Source organism: Leguminivora glycinivorella, chromosome 7 (assembly GCF_023078275.1).
Source record: "Leguminivora glycinivorella isolate SPB_JAAS2020 chromosome 7, LegGlyc_1.1, whole genome shotgun sequence".
Lineage (NCBI taxonomy): Eukaryota > Metazoa > Arthropoda > Insecta > Lepidoptera > Tortricidae > Leguminivora > Leguminivora glycinivorella.
Genome location: NC_062977.1, coordinates 10,897,308 through 10,921,363, shown reverse-complemented (window position 1 = coordinate 10,921,363; position 24,056 = coordinate 10,897,308). Strand labels below are relative to the sequence as shown.

Here is a 24,056-nt window from a genome sequence, read left to right as displayed (position 1 = left end):
TAAGTCAGTTTTATTTTTATTTTTCTAGATAGTTTCTTAAATAGAAGTATGTAACCATGCGCACAAGATACAACCGTTTGAAAAATGGTCACGATATTGAATTAGAAACGTAAGTAGCAGTAAAGTACCGTGAAAATGAGATATTTCACGGACATCGAAAAGGCAAAATCCTTTATGTTGTGGTATGCTATAACACATGCTTTCTTTCGGAAATTCTAGGCTAGTAGGCTAAGGTTGCTTTGCTACGGCAAATTCCTATTGTCTTGTTTTTATTGTGAAACATTGCGGGAAAAGAGGGGAGAAATATATTTATATGCTGTGTTTTATTCATAATTAATGATCCAGTTGCCTGTGTGGTGACGGGTTAAGAATTTCACCACCCCCTTTCTTCCCGTGGGTGTCGTAGAAGGCGACTATGGGATATGGGTTAAATTGTGGCGTAGGCGAGAGGCTGGCAACCTGTCACTGCAATGTCACAGTTTCGTTTTCTTTCAACCCCTTATTTGCCAAGAGTGGCACTGAAGCTTTAGTAGTTTCATGTGTTCTGCCTACCCCTTTATGGGATACAGGCGTGATTGTATGTATGTATGTATGTATGTATGTAATGATCCAGTGTTATAATAAAATCTAATAAATACACTACATACACATAACAGTGCCTTATTTGATAGTAAGCAATAAAAAATATATACATATGTTTGTGTAAATATCTACACGGGACTTTATTGCCTGTACAATAAATTAAGGCCGTGTACTTTGACTGTATTCTTTGTTGCTTATTGTATCTAAGTAGGTACCTAGTTATAGTCGTGTTCAGTTATCTAACATCTAAACGCTTGCGCGAACAAAAATATCCGAAATAAGAATCTGTGATGTAATGAGCATAAATGCGTTCAGATATCTTGCTTATTTAAAAATGTATTTTGGAGCTACGTATTAAGCAGACTGACACAGATATCGCAGTTAGTTAGGAAAGTACCTAGTCATGTAAGCCTTTGCTATTGCTCCCTAACAATCGTACGCGGGAAACTAGCCTGTCTAGTTTTAGTTACACAGCTAGACTGACTATTGTTACTTCAATAGGTAGAATGGGCCATGCGGCAAGGTCTAGGCGGGGTGACGGCATGGGCGATGGATCTGGACGACTTCAACAACCGGTGCTGCGGGGAGCCGTGGCCGCTGCTGCGCGCCGCGGGCCGCGCGCTCGGCCGGCCCGTGCCGCAGCCTGCGGGCGCCTGCGAGCGTCCACCGCAGCCCGTCACGCCGCCGCCGCCTACCACAACCACCGTTGCATCTGATGGTGAGCTCACTTTTTTTTTACTTTATTTCTTACCAAACCATTAATAACAGACCGAAAGTTGCAAAGTTTCCAAAATGCCGAAAACATTTCGTAAATATTAATAAAAGTATGGTAAAAGTTCACAGGAACTAAAGAGACCTTAGATTCCTGTACAAAAAGTGTGAAGTAAAAAAATTATTTTGCATAATCATAACTCGGCTACGCAGAGGACAGAGAGAATGGCATACCGTAACACCAGCCCTCTTTTTCTGCATCTTCACCAATTTGGCTCCCGGCGTTGGACCGCGTACGTCGGGCTTCAACCGACTCTCAAGTATGAGGGTGCGTCGGGTCTAAGTATGAGGGCGCCTTCGCCACCCGGCTTTGGTCCGCGATTTTGGTCCCGACTCTAAGTAATAAGCATGGGGGCATTTTGGCATTTTTACTATTTATTTTTATTATTTATTGATTATCACTTCTTTCTGTCTGCTCTTATCCGCGAGACTAGGATAGCGGTTTTGTTTATAGGATAAGACGGAGTAGTTAATAGTCATTAAATAGACGATTTTGTTTCTTTACTTTTTCCCTTACTGTCATTGCTTTGCATTCAAGGATCCGTTGGTGGCGACCACGTCCACCCCGGTCACGACCACTCAACCACGCAGACCACCTGGCCCGCCTGGAAGCCGGAGAGCACCACCGCCACCACGGCGCAGACCTGGTGGTCTCAGCCCACCACCATGAAGCCAACCTCCACAACACCCACCACCGCGCAGACCTGGTGGTCGCAGCCTACCACTACTACCATGAAACCCACTACGACTGTCAGAACGACTACTACAAGAATAACGACTACTCAATCTTCACAATCTGGTTCGTGTTTTATTACAGTGCTCCTTTTCTAACTGTGCATATGAAACTAAACAATGCAAATCGTTAATTTTAACACGTAAAGTTACAATCTACAAAAGTACTCAGAGGACTGTTAAATTGCAATGAGGAGGCACACTGCCATTTTATCCCGCCAGGCGGCGCCTATGCAAGTGTCTTGCCATGTCACTGTCATTCATATGTGTGAGAGAGAAAAAACATATCATCTTCTCGCTCTCATGTATGGACTAATAGGGTGGCGCCATCTGTCATAACCTTTGAGTGTGCCTCCTCATTCAATTATAACATGTTAAATACTAAGTAGGAACGCAATAAAAAATGTGTTTTGAAATAAATAAATGGTGAATCCTTTTACAGCGGAGGGCAAACCGTGTACTGCGGGAGAATACCGTGACGCGGCAGGCGATTGCGAAAGCTACCTCCAATGCGAAGGTGGTGTTTGGCGCAAGCATCGATGTGCGCCTGGCCTGCACTGGTCCACCACTGCCACGCGCTGTGACTGGCCTAGCTTCGCAAAGTGCTCAAGTTAGTCACTCTCACTGATGAAACAATTTGCCTTATGCTGTGACGACGGACTCTTAAAGCTAGCTCCGAAGCGAAGACGGTATCAAGCGTAAGCGACGGTATGCGCGCCTGAACTTCACTGGTCCACCACTGCCACGCGTTATGACTGGCCTAGGCCATCATCAATTAACTACTCCTATTACTCTTTTAGTTTTCGTACCTACTAAGACTTCGATGTATAAAAATGTAATTAATATAAAAATCATAGAATGAATTTTATTCTTCAGCGTCGTCAATCAGCGAATCAACTACAGCTACGAGTACGCTCGCACCGATTACAGCACGACCGCCACCGAGACCTACCACTACCGCCAAACCTATCACTACCGCCAGACCTACCACTACCACCAGAGCTACAACTACCAGACGCTCCACTACTTCCACTACCACGACAACGCGTAGACCAACGACGGAAACAGCAAGTTCTGGTAATTAGTCATTCCAATTCATGTGTCCTTCTAACCAAATATGAACTGCTTCAGAAACGCGATAACCGGTATCGATTTCCATTGACTTTTGTTCCCACAGGGGATTCCATGGAAGGAACTCCTTGCAACGGCCAAACGTATAAGCCCGTAACCGGAGACTGCAACGCCTACTTGCACTGCGATGGGTCCGTGTGGCGCCGGCAGCGCTGCGCCCCTGGCTTGCACTGGAGCCCTAAGCTCAACAACTGCGATTGGCCCAAATATGCTAAGTGTGAAAGTGAGTAATTATCGACATCATTATTTAAAAATAAAAATTACTATAATCTGGACACAGGACCTCAAATTTTATCAACTGTTGCACTTTATCGGTAGTTCTTACAACTCCGATTTTTTTTTCTACTAGGAATAACCTGCATAATAAATAATTCATAGGTTCGTCAAGCACGGCCGCGTTGCCCACCCGATCAACTACTCGACTCCCAACCAGACCCCCAACCACACGTATGTAACCAAATATGATGTTTCATTTGTTATATTTATTGTTGCTTATACATCTTCTAATATGCATTCATCTGGAATTCACTGACTGTACTACTTTCACGTACATCGTAGCTACTGCCATTGTTCGTCTTCACAATTGATTTACGCGGAATCAAGTACAGTATCTAGGTACACTTGTTATCAACGATTGTATTTCTTCATCATGCTTTAGCCACTTTAGCGCTATTGTATTGATCAACAAATAACACCTGTGCCACTTGTGTCCCTATTAGTGAAGTTAACAAGGAACAAAAATCGTCCCAAATCTTTGTATGTGTGTCGAAAACAACCGTACAATTAATAACCGTATAATTCCCAATTGAGCTCATAAGCCATACAATTAACTTTCATGCTATTTACAATGCTTTACTAACAGCTCAGCCTAGCAACATCCCCGACGAGGACAGCTCGTGCGGCGGCGGCGAGTCAATGACATCGGCCAACACCTGCGACGCGTACTTGCTGTGCGTGGGCGGCCGGTGGAGGAAGCAGCAGTGCCCGCCTGGCCTGCACTGGGACAAGCGGACTCATCGCTGTGATTGGGCCGAGTTCGCCATGTGCGATGGTTGGTATTTTATGTATATCTGCCAGAAAGAGGGACCTAGCCATTAAACACGACTGCTCTATTATTTTTTGCATCTTTGTAAAAATTTTAAATTAGAAGAAGTAATATTAACATTGTAGAAAAAACATTACCTACGTCGTCCAAGTGACGAAAGAACCAGATAAATTAATATTGCTAAGTAAAAATTCTAAACTGACGTTCATTAATAAAACTATTCGCATTTAAAGTCCGGTGTTTGTTTCTTAGTCAAACCTGGTGCCACGAAAACTCCGCCAACATCCACTAAGAGGCCCCAACACTGGACTACCTCGAAGAAGCCTACTGAAAACCTTACGACCACACCAACGGTAAGACTATAGTTACTTAGAATTAACATTTCTTTATCTCGCCGTATAGAGTACGTATACTTATCCATTATTGGAAACTACCTACAACAACAAAGTTCGTTCATAACTACGATACAAAATTTTAGTTTTGAAAAAGAAAACATAGTGGACCGCTTTTCATCAAACATCGCTAAGAACACTCCCGACTAATTCAGCTTTCATTGGTAACACGCAGAGACCGACAGACAGACAAGTAAAACTTATAACATCCCGTCGTTTTTGCGTCGGAGGTTAAAAAACGAGGATTTCGAAAAATGTAAAACGACACTGATCAAATTCGTTCTTAGCACACATTCTAAGCTCGTGTAGGTGAAAAATGAGATATGACATCGACGTTTTTAGTCCTTGCTTTTTACTGTACGAGCACTGTGACTAGTCCTTGTGATATGCGCATTGCGCATTGTTTCTGTTTTCTAGCGCTGTCAAACAGGCACATACCACCCGCACCCCCAGTGCGAGAAGTTCTACGTGTGCGTGAACGGCCAGCTGGTGGCGCAGAGCTGCGCGCCCGGGCTGGTGTGGGGGCCCGCCGGCCAGTGCGACTTCCCGCGCAAGGACTCGTGCGGCGACCGCCGCAACATGCGCCCCGCCGCGCCCGTCTCCATGCAGCTGCAGGACCACACAAGTTAGTACACTTCGTCTCGATGCAAGCTCTTGAAGGTTGAAGGGTTGTTGTGCACTTTCACGGCTAGTCTTTATACTGATTTGCAAAGCATGTTTCAAGAGAAAATCTTGAATAGTTAGCTCCATACTCAACTTTTACATTAAATAATCTTACATAATTCTAGTTATAGTCCGTTCTTTACATATAATACGTACTGAATGTAAATAAAGAATATTGCTGTTAAAAATCTATGTAACTACCACCTTTTTAGTAAACAGCTTTAAAAGATAAGTAGATAGTGTATGGAATTGGTTAAATGGCTATCTGTTGTAAATAAAATACCTAACATTGTGATATTAATTCTTATACTTATGTACCTACCTGTAACTTGAGATACATAATAAAATAAGTGTATTTATAACCATTGCACGTTTCATTCCTACCTATTCTGCATGCGGCTTGGTCATTTGGTCATGGACTCCATTGTAGGTAAGTTCGACAAAATGTGTAATAGTAATGCGATAATAGGTAATACTTAGTAAAATTCTAGTAATATTTAAATATCAGAATAAAGGATTTCGTATACTAATTATTGTTTTATCCATAGATATTTGTGAAAATGGTGAATACGCCAAGGTTGAAGGAGACTGCACTCGCTACAAACACTGTCTGTTTGGGAAGTTCGAAGAGTTCCCCTGTAGCGTCGGCCTTCATTGGAATGAGGTGAGAACAGAATCTACCAAGCAACAATACATATATAGTATTTTATGCAACTGGTGGTTAAAAGAGGTCAAAAAAGGTGAGTGGCGTGGGTAACAATTTGAGGCGAAGCCGAAAATTGTTAATAAAGACGCCACGAGCATTTTTTGACTCAGTTAAACACCGTTGCATACAATACTTTTTCTACGACCAAGCACTTATTTTGAAAGAAAATTATAAATCAACAAATACCTACTTTCAGTCATCTTAGTTATCTAGTGGACCGCCTACCATTTTGAATATGCAGTTTGAGTGCAAACATGAAAATAAAACTGTCTATGGTATGGTTCTTTGAAGCCTGGCCACTAAGACGAATCGAGCCGAGTTGAATCGAGTTCTCATACATTTGAATGCGATTCGACGCGTCGCCAATGAACGCAGCAGAAAACGAAGGAGTCTCGACTCTGCGAATTGGTTTGTTAAGTTGGTAGCAATGTATTTACTGAACTGTAACAGCTATATCGTGTTACTTCTACTAAATGTTTTCAGGGTATAGACTAGATAGAGACTTGTCCTGACATCTTTTATGTAGGGTTTAAGTTCTATGCACGACCTTGTAACTCACGAATAACAGTACGGGAGTAGAAAAAATACTATTCGGTCTTGAAATTAAGACAGAGGCAAGTGAAGCTAAGCAAATGATGATAGTACGAAAACACACATTAGTCACATTACAATTCAATGGTGTATAATTTTGTCTTTGTTGACAACTTTAATCGATGTTTGCATTTAAGGACAAACAAATCTGCGATTGGCCTAAAAGCGCAAAATGCAAAAGCAAAAGTGGAATGACAACAGCAAGACCGATGGTGGAATTGCCTTCTAAGCCTGCCATAGATCACGAGCACACGGAGCACTTGGAACCGGCACGTCCAATTGTTTCCACGCCCACTCCCACACAACCAGAAGTGCCTAATAAACCATCTCTGCTAAAAAGTGAGTATTTATATGTATTTAATGTACATATATTCATTGAACTATCCACATAAACATTAAATTCAACTTCTAAAAGTATCTCTTTAATGGAAAGGTGTGAGAAGGATTGGAAATCATATACTTTTTAGAAACATAGGTGGTATCCTACCGACTGCGCCATTTCAATACGTAGTTTGAGAGTGATGAATCAAACTTGTCACACGTTTCCTTATACTCACATATCAAGAAATTATATGAGTTATAAGCTAAAAGCTAAGCTATAAGCTACTTTTGAACGATTTCATTAAACCGCAATAATATTTGGAAAGACATCTTCAAACTTTTTGTTCTTTGCAATGTTTAGTAACTAGAATTTTATATTTAAAAAAAAATAGCATTTTAATACGCTTTACGTATTTTCAGCTAAATACAAAGTAGTGTGCTACTACACAAACTGGGCGTGGTACCGGCCAGGCCTGGGCAAGTACGGACCGGAAGATATCGACCCATCTCTGTGCACGCACATCGTCTACGGTTTCGCCGTACTCGGCAGCGATGGTCTTATCACCGCGCATGATTCTTGGGCAGACTATGACAATCGTAAGTTACCCAGTGTTTTTAACTTTACTTAACTCACTTAATTTTTTCTTTTCGTTTTATTGACTTTAATGCCCTTTGCAAGTATGGTGCAATTAGCATTACTATAAATATTTTCAGGTCTATACGAACGGGTAGTCGAGTACAAGCGCTACGGTGTCAAAGTTTCGCTGGCCCTTGGTGGCTGGAACGACTCAGAAGGAGACAAATACTCTAAACTGGTGAACGATCCCATCGCTCGAGCTCGCTTTGTCACGCACGCTGTTCAATTCATTGAGACCTACAACTTTGATGGACTTGATTTGGATTGGGAATATCCTAAGTGCTGGCAGGTAATTATTTTTAAGTGTAGGATTTACTCTCAGCCCTTTCTCAGACTTCTTGGTTTGGAGTGTTAAACTTATAGTTTTTTTCTTTTAGGTGGACTGCTCAAAGGGTCCCGATTCTGATAAAGAAGGATTCTCGGATCTAGTTCGAGAGCTATCCACCGTAATGAAACCAAAAGGTTTGCTTCTATCATCAGCCGTGTCCCCCAACAAGAAGGTCATAGATGAAGGCTACGATGTGCCTGTGCTGGCAAGATACTTGGATTGGATTGCTGTAATGACCTACGACTATCATGGGCAGTGGGATAAAAAGACTGGACATGTGGCACCATTATATTACCATCCTGATGATGATACTACGTATTTCAATGCTGTAAGTACTTCAATATCACTCATTTTATTTTAAAGCTAAGAATTAAATTGTGAATGCTATGCTGAATAAACATTTCATTCGATTGACCGTACATCAATTTGTTTTAGAATTACACCATCCACTATTGGATGTCCAAAGGCGCGCCATCACGAAAACTAGTAATGGGTATTCCGATGTACGGACAAACATTCACTACCGGGGTTCAATGGGACACGGACCCAGACCTGCTTGGCAGACGAGATGCCGTCGGGTTGAACGTGCCTGCCGTTACTGGAGGCGAAGCTGGCGAATACACTAGAGCCAAGGGTTTCTTGGCTTATTACGAGGTAAATTATACAACTTTGGTACTTAAAGTCCTGACCTCTACAAAAGACATTAATCGATAAGCTTATTTCGCTCTTGTGTGACTTTCATCACATAATCACATAAATTAATCCTATGTTCCAGATCTGTGATCGAATTAAGAATCAAGGGTGGATAGTAGAAAAGGATCCTTATGGAAGAATGGGCCCTTACGCTTACAAAGGTAATCAATGGGTCGGTTTTGATGACATAGACATTGTTAAGCAGAAGACGGAGTTCATTAAGTCTTTGAATCTTGGAGGTGGTATGATTTGGGCTCTTGATCTTGATGACTTCAGAAACAGGTAAGACCAACCCTACACATCCTTATGTAGATATGAAAAACATCACACATCATAAAACATGAACATGAGTCATATTAATAAATTTATTTCAGATGTGGACAAGGAAAACACCCGTTGCTCAACACTATAAAGAAAGGTTTACTAAATCCAAAAATAGAATTAGCGCCCGTTCGACCGCAGCCGTCCTATCCACCATCCACAAGCAGACCATCAATAGATGACTACGATGATCTTGACGACATAGAAGTAAAGCCCGGGTACCATAAACCGACCTGGACAACTACTGTACGACCTATGAAGCCTACTTCCCAAATGAGCCCTATTGTTCAGACAACCAAAAAACCGACTATACCACATGTTGAAGAAAGATACAAAGTTGTTTGTTATTACACAAATTGGGCTTGGTACAGGTTAGTTTTTGGGCTGTTTTATTATGATGTCTCTAATGTACTTAGACTAACTTAGTCTAACTACTTAATGGTATGATTTATTCGTAATGTTTGCTTTTTCCACACTTACTAAAAATGTCTGTCTATTCCAATTATGTTTTTCTACCTATAGGGGCTACATTCAGTAAAAAACGTCGCCTTCTTTCATAACCTTCTCACTTTCAGACCTGGAGCAGGGAAATATACTCCGAGTGACATCGATCCTTCGCTGTGCACTCATGTTGTTTACGCGTTTGCTGTCCTCGATGCTGACACATTAGTTATGAAACCACACGACACATCTTTGGATATTGAAAACAGTAAGTTACACGGTTTCACTTAATCAAGACAACTCATAATGTTTTTTTTAATCATATTTAACTTTCATTGATGCAGAATTCTATGAAAAGGTAACAGCCCTAAAGAACCGAGGTGTCAGGGTTGTTATTGGTCTAGGCGGCTGGAATGACTCTGCAGGCGACAAGTACTCGCGTCTAGTGAATAACCCGTCGGCCAGAAAGAAATTCGTTATTCACGCAATAGATTTCATCGAGCAGTTCGGTTTTGATGGACTGGATTTGGATTGGGAGTATCCCAAGTGTTGGCAAGTAAGTATATGACTGCATATATCACATATTTCCTTCAATTTAACACGGAAAATAGTCACAATCTGTACAAAGATGTAATTACAGGTGGAATGCGAAAAGGGTCCCTATTCTGATAAGCAAGGGTTTGCCAGCTTAGTAAAAGAGCTTCGCTCTGCTTTCGATTCTCGAGGACTTCTTTTATCTGCCGCGGTTTCTGGTAGCAAACGAGTCATCGACTATGGTAAGTATACATTAATGTCATTAATTAATGGAATATCCTTACATGATGTTCTATTAAGCTTATTGCAAATAACTAATCAAAAATAACACTTTTTACACAGCATACGATGTCCCAACCTTATCTAAAAATCTAGACTGGATAGCACTCATGACATACGACTACCATGGCCAATGGGAGACCGGTCACATTGCCCCCATGTATGCTCGTGCAGATGACGACGACTCTACTTTCAACGCAGTAAGTTACTAAATACACATCTTTTAATTATACTACTTATAGCAGGCTAAACTGTCATCTATTCGGATAACATATGCTATGTTATTTTACAGAACTTCACAGTCAGCTACTGGATCCAGAGAGGCGCTGCTCGACAAAAACTAGTTCTCGGAGTACCCATGTATGGGCAATCTTTCTCTCTCCTAGACAACTCAGCAAATGGACTAAGCGCACCCGCAGACGCTGGCGGTGAACCTGGAGATGAGACTAGAGCCAGAGGTTTTTTGGCTTTCTATGAGGTAAAGATTAAGTCATGGAATTTATTATATTATCACATCATTGGTGCCAAAGACTTAATATGTTGTTTTAAATAATTAAAAAAAAAAACAAGTAATGTAATGTAAACTGTTTCTGATAGATATGCGAACGCATCAGAGTTCACGGCTGGCGTGTGGTCAGAGACCCTGGTGGACGTATAGGACCATACGCAACGCGCGATGACCAATGGGTGTCATTCGACGACGATTTCATGGCGCGCCACAAAGCAGAGTATGCGCGTGCAATGGGACTGGGAGGAAATATGGTGTGGGCACTAGACCTGGATGACTTCACGGGCCAGTACTGCGGCTGTGGCAAGAATCCGCTATTGAGAAGTATAAACCATGTGTTGAGAGGCAAGGAAGCTCCACCACCTTGTGAACTTCAAGAAGGTGAATATTTAATCAGAACATACCTTGGATAACATTTTCGGAGACATCAATTGGAACTAGACAGATGCCACTACGTTTTACATCTTGACATTGATTTAAATTGTATATTTGACGACCGGTCTGGCGCAGTCGGTAGTGGCCCTGCCTGCTACGCCGCGGTCCCGGTAAGGGCATTTATTTGTTGATGAGCACTGATATATCCCCAGTACCCGGTGCAACAGTACCAGCAGCTGTGACGGAAAGCGCAACCGATACATCCAATGAAGCCGAGTCCGCTGAATCTGCGCCAGCTATTCCTGAAATAGACTCCGACATTGAGACAAGTGTAAGGTTCTCTCACCAATGCGTGCAAGTTTGAATTGCATTTGCATTACAAAATATTTATGTAATTTCAATTATTCGTTTCACAGGGTTATCTTGATGGCAGGCCTTGTTCTGGGATGATGTTTAGAGGTGACGATGATAATTGCAATAAATATTACCTCTGTTTCAATGAAGTATACATGCAGCTTACTTGTCCGGATGGGTTACTTTGGAATGGGGTAAGACATTTTGGTATACAGTGGTTTTGTTTCTTCGTCGCCATTGTTATTATAGTAATTACTCGTCTAACTACCTGTTTTGTATTGCAGAACCACTGTGATGAACCGCATAAATCACGATGCAGAACCAAAGCTAATCTAAGAATAACTTCGGGGGAAGGAACTGTCGTAGAATCTGAAGAAAAACCGATTGTTGGGTGTTATTTCACTGACTGGGCTTATTACAGGTGAGAGCTACGATTAACTAATAATGTAAAGTTATCGTTTTATTACCAATCAGTAGACTATTATTCCACTAATTGTTTGCTATAGTAGGTATCATTTTATTTATTACAGACCTGAAAATGGAAGCTTTGGTCCAGATCAATTAGACGCGTCCATGTGTACCCATGTTATTTACGCCTGGGCTCATCTTGACAATAAATCCTTCAAACTGATCCCCGGAAATCCCGAACTCGACGTTGAATATGGTAATATATGTTCTATCTAGCTTTCAATCTAAAAAGACACAAGTATTCACATAGTAGATATGTGATATTACTTTTTTATTGATAATTGCAGATTTCTATGGAAAAGTCACAAGTCTCCGGCATACTGGAGTAAAGGTGATTTTGGGCGTCGGTGGTTTAGAAGACTCAGAGGAAGAAAAGTGGCGTGAAATGGCTTCTACACCACAAAATAGAAAGAAGTTCAGCAGATCGGTTTACAAATTCTTACGGAAATGGAATTTCGATGGATTGCAAATTGCCTGGCAGTATCCTGGTTGTAAACAGGTTAGTTTATTTAAACAAGTACATAGTGTGTAAGTAAGCAAATACACGTGGAACCTCAAGATATTAAGACTTTGGTGCTGTATTGTTTCCAGGTGCCGTGCTCATCTCATAGACAACTCACAGATCGGGACAACTTCAGTTCGTTACTCGTTGAACTATCGCAAAAGCTCCGGTCTCACGCCATGGAGTTCTCCGCCATGGTCGCGGCGGCCCTGAAATAGCTGCCACGGCTTATAACCACGAGGTGCTCAAAGAGAATGTTGACTGGCTAGCTATCGCTGCTAATGATTACTACGCAACGTCCAGTGGGCGAACCGGATATTTGATGCCTTTGGAGACAGCAGAGCAATGGGACAATAACTTTGTAAGTACATATTATCTTTAATATTCCTTATGGACCTTATGGTGTACAAAACTGAGTCAGTAAATTGGCAACGAATATTGCGTCTGCTACCAAAGACCAGGCAATTATGCAAAATGCAGTCCAGTTTAACCTACTCTCGATGTTCAGATGACAGCCCAACAAGAAATAAATAATACTTTACAACTGGAATGTCTGGAAAACTATAAAATCACCTTTTTTTTCAGAACGCATCTGTGGAATACTGGTCTAGTGTGGTACCCGCCAGACAGCTGGTGCTGGGAATCCCAGCCTACGCCAGGACGTACTCGCTAAGGACGGTGGCCAACCGCGAGGTGGGCGCGCCCGCGTTCGGGCCCGGCGCGCCGGGACCCTTCACCGGGGTTCCAGGCTTTTTAGCTTATCATGAGGTTTGTATTTGTTTCATAAAGTTAATAGAAAACTATTATTTAGTAATAAATAATAATTGAGTCTCTATTCATATTGTTAATGAAACAATAAATAAATACCTGCCTGTCTCACAGTAAGCTCAAGAAAGCTTGTGTTGTGGGTACTTTGATATCGCTTATATATCCCTTTTGTCCGGGTATGCCTAAAACGTTTTTGGCCTTTGTCGATATATAACCTAAGTAGCCTATGGTCTTAAATGCTATTTTCCTAATAATCATTATGTCCCCATTTCTGTTGGACCAATTCGCATGTGGTCTAAAACTGTTTTTAGCTATATCGCTTTAGGTCTAAGACGCATTTGGTCTACCTATACATTAGGCCTAAAAAGCGTTAGGACTAAAACTGTTTTTAACTATATCGCTTTAGGTCTAAGACGCATTTAGTCTACCTATAAATTAGGCCTAAAAAGCGTTAGGTCTAAAACTGTTTTTAACTAAAACGCATTTAGGGCTAAAAAACGCATTTAGGGCTAAAAAACGTTAGGACTGAAAATGTTTGAGCTAGATAGCTCTAGGTCTCAAATACTAATTTTTTTCGAAATTATGACTACATGTATATTCACTTACTTTTATAAACTCAATTTTTGAATTTATTTTAATAGAAGCACTGCACTCACTTCTTTTAGAACACCGCCATAAAGTACTTCCGTCTTTGTTATTTTTATTTTTTGAGTAGGAAAAATCAGCATGGAGCAGATAAGGCGAGCCTTTTTTATTGGTGACGAAAATAATATTTTCTTTTATATCCATGATCGGTGGCTATTTTACTAACGTAAAATACAGACAGACTTGACAGTACGAGTACCTACGAATAAAATTCTCTTCAAACTTAAGTGGCCAGAAAAGATAAAACAAAAAAAAATCTGAGTTTGTAACGAATTATTTTATAATTTTGAATTATGACAGTTTATAGGAACAATACGCGGACGTTTAAAACGACCGCGACCGCGACCTAAGTTGCACGGAACAAAACATCCAGAGAGCCAGGATCAAAACGTCCGCGTCCGTCGACCGAGTTTGCGACGGATGACAGTTCGAGAGTTAGTCAAAAAGCGAATTAGTCAGTCTACTACATAGTCTTAATGCCCCTGTTGATTGAAGTTTAGGCACAACGCGACTAAGTCATAAAACGTTTAAGGTATTCGACGAAACAGGCAGTCTACCCATTCGGCAAAAAGCGAAATAGTCAGTCCACTACATAGTCCTAATGCCCCTATTGCTTGAAGTTTAGGCATAACGCGACTTAGTCATAAAGCGTCTTAGGCATACCCGGACAAAAGGTAATGTAATAGTGCTCAGGAGGAAATATCTGTGCTTATCGCACAAATATACATATATTATAATGGCCTTTCCGGGGTTCGAACCAGGCGGGGTGGCTAGTTCGCTACCCATTATTTAGGCCGGACTGACCATCAAAACCGTTATTTTTACGGCAGTAATAAATGTAAGATACAGCGGGGCAAATCTCGACTGGGGGGCAATTGTAACTAATCCATTTTTTCCATTATTACTCTATGATGTTGAGTTCTACATGTATCCACTGAACACGCCTACCATATAGGTATAAACACTCTATATAATAATGCAAACATGGGAAAAATGGGTGGATGGATTTTCCCCCCGTCTTAGTACAAATACATGTTTATACACCGATACCTTTATATCTCTATGACAATACGAGTATGCATGTCAGTAATCTTATCAGATTGGCGGAGACGTGCTTGCGAGTAAGAAATATTCGCACTTTGTACTTCTTATCTCTTTAGCAGTTCTCAAAAAGTTTGTACATAGCCATGTCAGCAAATTTGAATTGATCCTATTTTGTTACCAATCGTCGTAAATCAGTCGACTTTCATAAGATATATACAGGATAATGGTTATAATTAAGAAAACATAAATACTAAATAAAACTTACTAAAATCTCAATTCATGAAATAAATCTTGGTAACGAAAAAGGAATGAGCAAAAAAAACAAATTTAACTTTTTCCTTAATTTTTGTACAAACTTTTTGAGAACTGCTAATCTTATTTTTAAAAACTATCGAACATAGGAATATTTATTCATCTGTTTCATGGTAGGTGCCTACCAATAGATACGGAAGCATTAGGTACCTACATTACATAGATCATACACTTTTTACTAATTTTTGAAAGCTATTCAATGTTGACGCAATCTTCTTACAACGACATTATTTAATTTTCGGCCTTCCCAAAATATCCGAGTCCGAAGGAGTCTTTAGCATGTTTATTTTCCTTGTCAGCGCTGCGCCTTCAAACCAGAAGACTGGCACGAGACTCGCACTCGTAAAGGCACGTATGCCGTATACGGGTCGCAATGGGCGTCGTACCTGCGTCCGGAGGAAGTGCACCTGATGACGTCACTGGGCATGCGCGCGGGGCTGCGCGGCGCCGCGCTGTGGGCCATGGATCTGGACGACTGGCGCGGCGCCTGCTCATGCGTGCCGCGGCCACTCCTCACAGCTATGAAGCAAGCCGTTCATGAACCGCTGTTAGCACCTTCCTTGTGTTTATAGAGGTTCTTTGTAATTTTAAAGATTATAATAGGTAGTGATAGTTTTAGAGTACCTAAACACAAGAAGCATTTTTTACCATAGTTCTTAGAAATGTAGTAATTGGATTTCTTTGACACGAGAAAACAATAAAAACATTTAGAGTGTACGTATATCCATTGGATACTAGATAGACACATTCGTCGGATCGTTATTGTTTATTGTTATTTGTAAAAATATACCTACTTATCATATCTAACGTGCGTAAGTAGTAGATTGTTTTCTCCTGTTAACGATGAATCCATTTTTTTAATATAAGCAAGTTTAGTTATTGCCCATCATATGGATAAAAACAAATTGGTGAATTTTGTGCCAACTGTTTCTAAATGAGATTGAAAAGTAATAGAAAGTACTGATAGCATAATATGTACAGAAATATTATTGTGATATTTTTTGTAGAATATAGACAGTTTCTTGATTAATTCTTTTTTTTTACTTTTGGTCCTTGTACCTACATATTAATGCCTACCTTCACCTCTATAATAGTTCGTAATTATAATTAATGAACATTCATTATTTAAAATTAAAATTTATTAATTAGCCTTATATAGTTAGACATAGCTTCCCGAGTCCAAGATGAAATATAAAATAAAATTTTAACTAATGCCCCCACTTACATTAGTTAAAATTTAATTTTATATTTCATCTTGGACTCGGGAAGCTATATACAGGGCCGGATTAAGGGTAGAGCGAGTGGAGCGGCCGCTCTAGGCGCCGCATGGCAAGGGGGGCGCCAAAATCGAGAATGTGGAAAAATCCATACAAAAAATTATACGTTGCGTGGGCGCGCACATATCACAAAATGGCGAGAGAAGTCGAAAATTACCCCACCTATTGAAAATCTAGATTTGTAATTCAGATTAAGTGGAAAGTTGCACCACATTGCCAACATATACCAACATTCATAAGGGCGCTGTTGCTAGGGCGCCGTAAAAGGAGGATTCTAGCATTTCTAGCCCTTGACGAACCACATTGTTGTGCAGCGAACGGCAAAGTTACGTCGCTATCCGATAGTCCAAAGCGGAGTTCCTCATAAAGCCAAAGGCGCAAAACGTCTCAGAGAGGCGCAATTTTGTGAGTTACAGTCACAGCGGATGGTGAGCGAATTTCAAAGCACTCAGATAACTTAGTGGCAAAATACCGAAATGGGCATCTCGACGGTGACGATCGAGTCCGCAGTTAATCTCTTAATTAACTCTTAGTATTATAAAAATAATCGTGATGGCGAAATATAAGGCCTAAAAGTCGGGAACATAGGCGCCCTGTGAAGTCAAAATACCCCCAAATATGTCAAAGACTCTTATATGCTAAGCTCTGCAGACGATAAAAGCTTGAAAGTTCGCGGATTTCCCGCTGGCGGATTGTATTAATTAATCGAGTCAATAGGAAAAAAAATCGCGCTCGCTTCGCTCGCGCTTACTATTTATATTTATCTTCTAGTTAGGACAAATTCCGAATCTGCTTTCCTGACTTGGCCACTATTAGTGCTCCATTTTGTTTGTTATTTTATGTACGTGATATCCACGTTCAGCCACAGGTAACTATACTAGGGTGCGACTACGAAATTTCAACCATTTGTCCCTTTCGCACTCTGTATGATGCAATCCATAAATTCTGTATTGCGTCAATCTTCAAATTACGGCATTACTATGAAAAAAATTTCGCGCTCGCTGCGCTCGCGATTTATTTTCCAACTTAGTAAAATTTCTTCCCAAGGGCGCCGAAACTCAAACTCGCTCTACCCTGATCGAGTGCACGGGCCGGCGCTGGCTATATAGACCATAAACACTTATCAAATAATACAATTATAAATAAGTATAAAGGATACTTTATCAATAAATAGATAATGATGGATTAGGAATTTAGGACAGACGAATGACGTAAGAATTTTATACAACTGCCGCAAATACCTGGCCTTGACAAGGTTTATTCATGACTTGCTCTTCCTTGTACGCTTTACTACATCGGCGTAGTGAGCAACCCACCAAAGTCCACAGCGCACGCGTCATGACTCATTCACTCAAAAGTCAAATTTTACGTAAAATTAATATAGTGTTGTGCAATGTCATAGTAAACCAAGCAACGCGAGTGTTTTAATTAAAAATCATAATTTAAATTTTAATCTTCTATCGTGTAGTGTTAAAACATAACCTAAATGGTATTAGTAACGGAAATAAATTCAATATAGACATATTTTATCTACATAGCATTTAATTAATTAAAAGATTATACATACGCGGGCGTCACATTAGATGAATATGGCTAAAAGGCTGCTATTAAACGTAATTTTGAACCCTAGTGTTCAGAAAATACAACCCATTAGACCATTAGGAAACATTTATAATAGGAAATTTAGCACCAAAGAGGTACGTTATGATTATATTTTTATTTTTTATTTTAATACACATATATAATATTTAAAAAGCGCAGAAAATTAAGTATAGAATTGTCTTTGCCAGCCAGTAAACCGCGCCTATACAGGAATGATCGATAACATCAACAATGGCTTATATTTTGCTATTGTATTTACAGCAGGCGTTTCATCTATGTATTTTCAAATAGTCTTGGAAATTATAGGTATGGAACTATTGAAATATCATATTAAACTTTGCTATTGTATTTACAGCAGGCATTTCGTCTATGTATTTTCAAATAAGTAGTCTTGGCTTGGGAAATTATAGGTCCATCGTTTATTGATTAATATCTGACTAAAAATGAGATATTGTATTGTATTCTAAGCACCAGTACAGAAGGCTCACTCCTTTGATGTTCACAAAACGCCGATTCTAAATTCTTACCTACATTAACAAACGGACCGCACGCGTGCAGACGACATTGATTCTATTAAAAATCGCCAGATATTGTATTGTGAGCCGCCCCTGTTCTAAGCAAACACCTGAAAAGAACTTGTCTTTTTCTAACGGTATAAGTAGGTATATAGTTCAATTTGCAATTACCTATGTGTATGTTTCAGGCTCCCTACGAAGAGATAAAAATCCCACTAAGTGCTGGACATTTGGCTGCAAAACTATGGAAGGGCAAAGACAACAGCAGCCGGCCTATACTCGCGCTGCACGGCTGGCAGGACAACGCGGGCACGTGGGACCCACTGATTCCCATGTTGAACTCGGAACGTCCGATCCTGGCGATAGATTTCCCGGGACACGGATTTTCTTATCACATTCCACCCGGTTAGTATTTTTAGGGTTCCGTACCAAAAAGGTACAAAAGGAACCCTTATGATGCGACTACGTCCGTCTGTCACAATAAGTCACATTTCTAAATATCTCGAGAACTACTTATTTTAATTTGGCATGAGCTGTTTGTATGCCCAGTCTCAACATTAACAAAATGAAATACCTATCGCGCCACGATAGAACCATGTCAAATTACGAGTACGATATAATTATGCTTTCTTATGGGTCTTAAACGAGTTTTGACCTTCCTTGGTTACCTTCCTACAGTTGTTTTATAATGACGGCATTCTAATCGTAGCTGTAGTACTAATAACCTATTTTGTTTTCAGGTGTTCACTACTACCCTTGGGAACTACCGAGGCTGATATATGTATTGAAGAATCATTTCAAATGGGACAAGGTTTCACTGCTAGCACACTCCATGGGCTCTATTGCTAGTATGAGATTTGCTAGCATATTTCCCAATGACGTCGACTTTTATGTCGCGATTGACAGTTTGATCGCGGACGACTATGACTTAGACGCAGTCATAGAGAAATATCCCATTTACATCAAAAAAGTGGAAGCAGATCAAGCACGACTGGGGACGGAGCCACCTAGCTATACACTAGAACAAATTAAGAACATTTGGCATATGGGTACGAAAAAATCCGTCGCCTTGGAAAGTGTACAGTACCTAATGACTAGAGGTCTCAAAGCTTCGAGTGCTGACCCAAATAAATATTATTTCTCTAGAGATGCTAGATTGAAACACATTTTGTTTACACCGGAAGACAAGAAGTTTGTGGAAGGCGTTGCTAAAAGATTAATATGTCCCACATTATATGTTAAGGCAATTGACTCACCTTATGCAACCGACGCGTTTTCTGTTGAGATGAGGGAGTCACTTGAGAAAAACAATAAGAACTTTGAATGTCACTTTGTGCCTGGTACACATCATGTTCATCTGAATAATCCTGAAATTATAGCTCCACTAATTCAACAATTCTTACAAAAACACAATCTCAAATAGTAAATAAATTATGATGCTCTGATACAACAAGGTAATGTGTTATTTCTTGTTCTATCAGTGTTAACATAAAATTCATTATGAATATCCTTACAGTTGTTACCTTAATTTAAAGCTTTAATTTTTATCAATATGGTGATATGAATAAATAAAATATTGTTATGTGAATGTTAACTGTTAATATAATAATTTATTTCTCAGTATTATCCTTACACATAAATATAACAAACTAGTAACAATAAAAATATTAATAAAATCTAAATGATTACTTCATCCATCTGAATCATCTGTATTTGAGACTGAATTGTCACAAATATGAGCTCCTTTTCGAAGTGGCAGGACCTTCAGTAATGTTTCTTGCCACGGCACCCCCTCAGTAATCTTTACAACAATTTCAAAAACTGAAATAAAAACAATTTAAGCATTTTACAGTTATAAGAAATAAATGATTAATTGCTGTTAGTCCATGTACATTTAATTTCATACCATGATCAATAGTCAAAACCTTCCGAGTCTTCATATTCACATATTTGTCTAGTGGTAACTGACCATGTCTAATGCCTTGTTCTTGAGCTATTTTATGACACAAGCCCTGTAACAAAAAAAGTTTATTAGACAGTTCTGTTTATAAAGATTAGTCATTTTAGTCCTAAATTAGTAGAAAATCAGTACTTTGTTACAACCAGGGGTATCTCATAATCAAAGACTTAGAAAGTAAGGACAAAGAAGTTCCTGTATTTTCTATAATTTTTTTTTGTTTCATGTGCAATTGGTTGATGATTTCACATTACACCCGTAAATGGTTGCTTAGCTTGGCTCGCATTTGGGTACAGTGATGTAACTGACATTGCTGTGTACTGACATTTTTGGTGCCCACATGCCACATATTTACTAGTATGAAGGAATATATAAATAAATCTATGGTGAATGGTCATTAGTACCTTATGTTGATTATGGTCCACAAGTCCTCCGATGATGTAGTAGGTATTTTCTTCAAAATTTTCTATTACATTTTCTGATTCACTTGTAAGGTATACTAAATTTTCTTTAGGAAATAGGTCCAAATAACTTTCATTGTGAAACTGTATCTGTAAACAAAAACTTTCAAATTACTTTGTATACAAAATTTTTCTTTTTTGAAATTCTAATTGGATTCTATACTGAAAAAAGATAGCAATTGATTTCAGGGAAAAATATTCAACTTACATCCCAATTCTCATATCCATTATGCCGTGACATCTCAGATTTGGCTCTTTCACTAAAACCACTGATATGAAACTGCAATGGTGAAGCAGATCTTCGATTTACCGAATAGCACCTTAAAATTTGCTTAATAACTTTGAACCTGTCCTTCTCTATCATCAGATCATCAAAACTGAGGTCAATTATTATTCCTGTAGATTTTTTGGATTTCTCAAACTTCATTTTCTTCAATGACTTTCTGCTTGGCCCAAGATCGATGTTAGCTGCACGTGCCTCCTGTCTCCTTTGCTTGGCGCGGGCCTTCTCTCTGGCTCGTTTTTCCTGTTTGTGATTCTCCCATTTTACTTTTTTCAACCATTTTCGCATCTGGTTTTTCGTAAATGGCCTAGGAAATTCATTGCCATCATCGTCTTTCAACCCGGGATCCACTTTAATATCAAAAAGTGTGCATTGATGAAAACTAGCCGGTTCAATTTTGTCTTGACTTGCGATATTATCGATCTCATCCATTTTAAGTAGTATAGATGAATTATTTAGGCAGATCAAATTGCAAATAGTTTAATTCATATTGATATTCCTGTACAGTTCAAAAAATGTGGTAATAATTTAATCGAATAACCAAATGCTTAGGTTATCTCAGGTAACCATACTAACCATCCACTTTGTTTTGACAGTTGCGACTGTTTTGACACTTTTGACGTTTGGTAACTTGTCACGCATTGGTCGTTCGAATACATGTACTCAAAGTACCACATAGATTTAAGCGTTTACTACACGCTCGGACAGATTGCAACTTATCCGAAACGTAAACACGCTAACAGACTATGGCATTGGCACGCACTGAACAGCGCCATCTACCGGCGTAGCACACGAATGGTATAGAAGGGTGACTGTCTGGCCCTTCCTTAGCTACACTGGGTAGATGGCGCTTAGCAGAATAGTAAAATTCCTAGATTACGCAGTGTTCTTGGAATATAATTTTGTAAGAAAAATAACCGCCGCTTTTGGGGTTGTGAAAGAAACTTGCGAATGTTTGATATATGTAGAAATGTGTATTTTCAATGTAAAACTTTGTTTATTTGATGAGAATACAAATTAATACATATGTAAATCGTTAAGGTTTGAGGAGTTCCCTCAATTCCTCATGAATCCGATTATAAGAAATCGAGCTTGATTAAATTTACCTTGAGAATTCAATATGCTTAACAAAGAGAAGAAATCTCCTAACATGATCATCATCAGCAGTTCCACTTCATCAAATGAAAAAAATTGTAATGCACGTCCTTGATTTTCTCATAAGAATACAAAAGTCACTATACGTGTGCTTCCTCATGGATCCCATCACTAGAACTGGAGCTGGTCCAAAATATGACATGCTAAACGAACATAACGAAGAGAACAAATCTCCTAACATGAGCTATGCGTCGTTGAGGAGTTCCGTTCTGCTCATAATCAGCAGTTCAGTAGAAATGTCACTGTTTTGAACAAAAATGCATACCTACTGTTCTTATAAAAATACAAAAAAAGTGTGCCGTTCAGATTTGATGAGTTCCGTTCTGATCATCATCACCAGTTCCACTGCGCCAAATGTCACTGTTCTGGACGGAAGTGCATGCTGTTCTTATAAAAATACCAAAGTCACTATATAAGTGTGCCGTCAGATTTGAGGAGTTTTGTTCTGACTATCATCAGCAGTTCCACTGCACCAAATGTCACTGTTCCGTACGTATATATATGCATGCTGTTCTTATAAAAACACAAAAATCACCATATAACCTTTAAGATTTCAGCAGTTCCCTCGATTTCTCCAGGATCCCATCATTAAAACTGGGTTTTGATGAAAATGGGACCAAAATGTAAGTACCTACATTCAATAAAAAAAATTCAAAATCGATACAGTAAATAAACAAACATTTAAAAAAGAAACAAAAAAAATACAGACGAATTGAGAACCCCCTTCCTTGAGATTTGGGCGGCGGTTAAAAATAAGTAGTCCAGGCTCCCTAGACCACCTTTTCATAAATGCGCTATCGTTAGGTATACATCAGGGTGCCCGGTAATTAATGGACAACCTTTTAACCACCAAGAGGGCACCTTATACTCAGGGCCGGATTAAGGGTAGAGCGAGTGGAGCGGCCGCTCTAGGCGCCGCATGGCAAGGGGGGCGCCAAAATCGAGAATGTGGAAAAATCCATACAAAAAATTATACGTTGCGTGGGCGCGCACATATCACAAAATGGCGAGAGAAGTCGAAAATTACCCCACCTATTGAAAATCTAGATTTGTAATTCAGATTAAGTGGAAAGTTGCACCACATTGCCAACATATACCAACATTCATAAGGGCGCTGTTGCTAGGGCGCCGTAAAAGGAGGATTCTAGCATTTCTAGCCCTTGACGAACCACATTGTTGTGCAGCGAACGGCAAAGTTACGTCGCTATCCGATAGTCCAAAGCGGAGTTCCTCATAAAGCCAAAGGCGCAAAACGTCTCAGAGAGGCGCAATTTTGTGAGTTACAGTCACAGCGGATGGTGAGCGAATTTCAAAGCACTCAGATAACTTAGTGGCAAAATACCGAAATGGGCATCTCGACGGTGACGATCGAGTCCGCAGTTAATCTCTTAATTAACTCTTAGTATTATAAAAATAATCGTGATGGCGAAATATAAGGCCTAAAAGTCGGGAACATAGGCGCCCTGTGAAGTCAAAATACCCCCAAATATGTCAAAGACTCTTATATGCTAAGCTCTGCAGACGATAAAAGCTTGAAAGTTCGCGGATTTCCCGCTGGCGGATTGTATTAATTAATCGAGTCAATAGGAAAAAAAATCGCGCTCGCTTCGCTCGCGCTTACTATTTATATTTATCTTCTCTTTTAGTTAGGACTAATTCCGAA

General features: G+C 39.7%; 3 protein-coding genes across 3 annotated transcripts in view; 2 read left to right on the top strand and 1 right to left on the bottom strand.

Annotated features, from left to right (window-relative positions):
* The window catches only part of LOC125227756 (probable chitinase 10), a 43,738-nt gene extending 27,565 nt beyond the window's left edge, over positions 1-16,173 (top strand). Inside the window, 32 exon segments of the mRNA XM_048132070.1 lie at positions 1,084-1,300; positions 1,892-2,152; positions 2,528-2,695; positions 2,962-3,162; positions 3,263-3,439; positions 3,595-3,663; positions 4,079-4,267; positions 4,514-4,614; positions 5,071-5,278; positions 5,865-5,980; positions 6,751-6,952; positions 7,355-7,531; positions 7,649-7,860; positions 7,949-8,227; positions 8,335-8,553; positions 8,675-8,874; positions 8,967-9,284; positions 9,489-9,622; positions 9,699-9,910; positions 9,995-10,130; positions 10,231-10,367; positions 10,460-10,645; positions 10,765-11,056; positions 11,263-11,381; positions 11,467-11,598; positions 11,689-11,825; positions 11,935-12,068; positions 12,160-12,371; positions 12,464-12,578; positions 12,581-12,735; positions 12,960-13,142; positions 15,443-16,173. Coding sequence (XP_047988027.1) covers positions 1,084-1,300; positions 1,892-2,152; positions 2,528-2,695; positions 2,962-3,162; positions 3,263-3,439; positions 3,595-3,663; positions 4,079-4,267; positions 4,514-4,614; positions 5,071-5,278; positions 5,865-5,980; positions 6,751-6,952; positions 7,355-7,531; positions 7,649-7,860; positions 7,949-8,227; positions 8,335-8,553; positions 8,675-8,874; positions 8,967-9,284; positions 9,489-9,622; positions 9,699-9,910; positions 9,995-10,130; positions 10,231-10,367; positions 10,460-10,645; positions 10,765-11,056; positions 11,263-11,381; positions 11,467-11,598; positions 11,689-11,825; positions 11,935-12,068; positions 12,160-12,371; positions 12,464-12,578; positions 12,581-12,735; positions 12,960-13,142; positions 15,443-15,715 — 5,871 coding nt within the window. The 3' untranslated portion in view covers positions 15,716-16,173.
* Positions 16,174-17,715: 1,542 nt separating this feature from the next.
* LOC125228335 (probable serine hydrolase) lies at positions 17,716-19,960 on the top strand. Its single transcript, XM_048132864.1, has 3 exons — positions 17,716-18,117; positions 18,726-18,942; positions 19,278-19,960. Exons 1-3 carry the CDS (start codon positions 18,004-18,006, stop codon positions 19,958-19,960), a joined length of 1,014 nt encoding a protein of 337 aa, XP_047988821.1. The 5' UTR covers positions 17,716-18,003.
* A 238-nt stretch (positions 19,961-20,198) lies between these two features.
* LOC125228336 (tRNA methyltransferase 10 homolog A) lies at positions 20,199-22,076 on the bottom strand. The gene is made up of 4 exons (XM_048132865.1): positions 21,164-22,076; positions 20,899-21,045; positions 20,444-20,549; positions 20,199-20,358 (listed from the first exon to the last, which is right to left on the bottom strand). Exons 1-4 carry the CDS (start codon positions 21,668-21,670, stop codon positions 20,228-20,230), a joined length of 891 nt encoding a protein of 296 aa, XP_047988822.1. The 5' UTR covers positions 21,671-22,076; the 3' UTR covers positions 20,199-20,227.
* Between the last annotated feature and the right edge of the window lie 1,980 nt (positions 22,077-24,056).

What these genes read in the sequence shown, in the direction of transcription:
- LOC125228335 (XM_048132864.1), top strand. Translation starts at nt 18,004, where the DNA reads ATGAATATGGCTAAAAGGCTGCTATTAAACGTAATTTTGAACCCTAGT. An exon ending in GGAAATTTAGCACCAAAGAG is followed by an intron (nt 18,118 to 18,725) that starts GTACGTTATGAT and finishes TGTATGTTTCAG; the next exon opens with GCTCCCTACGAAGAGATAAA. An exon ending in TTCTTATCACATTCCACCCG is followed by an intron (nt 18,943 to 19,277) that starts GTTAGTATTTTT and finishes TTTTGTTTTCAG; the next exon opens with GTGTTCACTACTACCCTTGG.
- LOC125228336 (XM_048132865.1), bottom strand. Translation starts at nt 21,670, where the DNA reads ATGGATGAGATCGATAATATCGCAAGTCAAGACAAAATTGAACCGGCT. An exon ending in TGGACCATAATCAACATAAG is followed by an intron (nt 20,550 to 20,898) that starts GTACTAATGACC and finishes TTTTTGTTACAG; the next exon opens with GGCTTGTGTCATAAAATAGC. An exon ending in GGTTTTGACTATTGATCATG is followed by an intron (nt 20,359 to 20,443) that starts GTATGAAATTAA and finishes TTTTTATTTCAG; the next exon opens with TTTTTGAAATTGTTGTAAAG.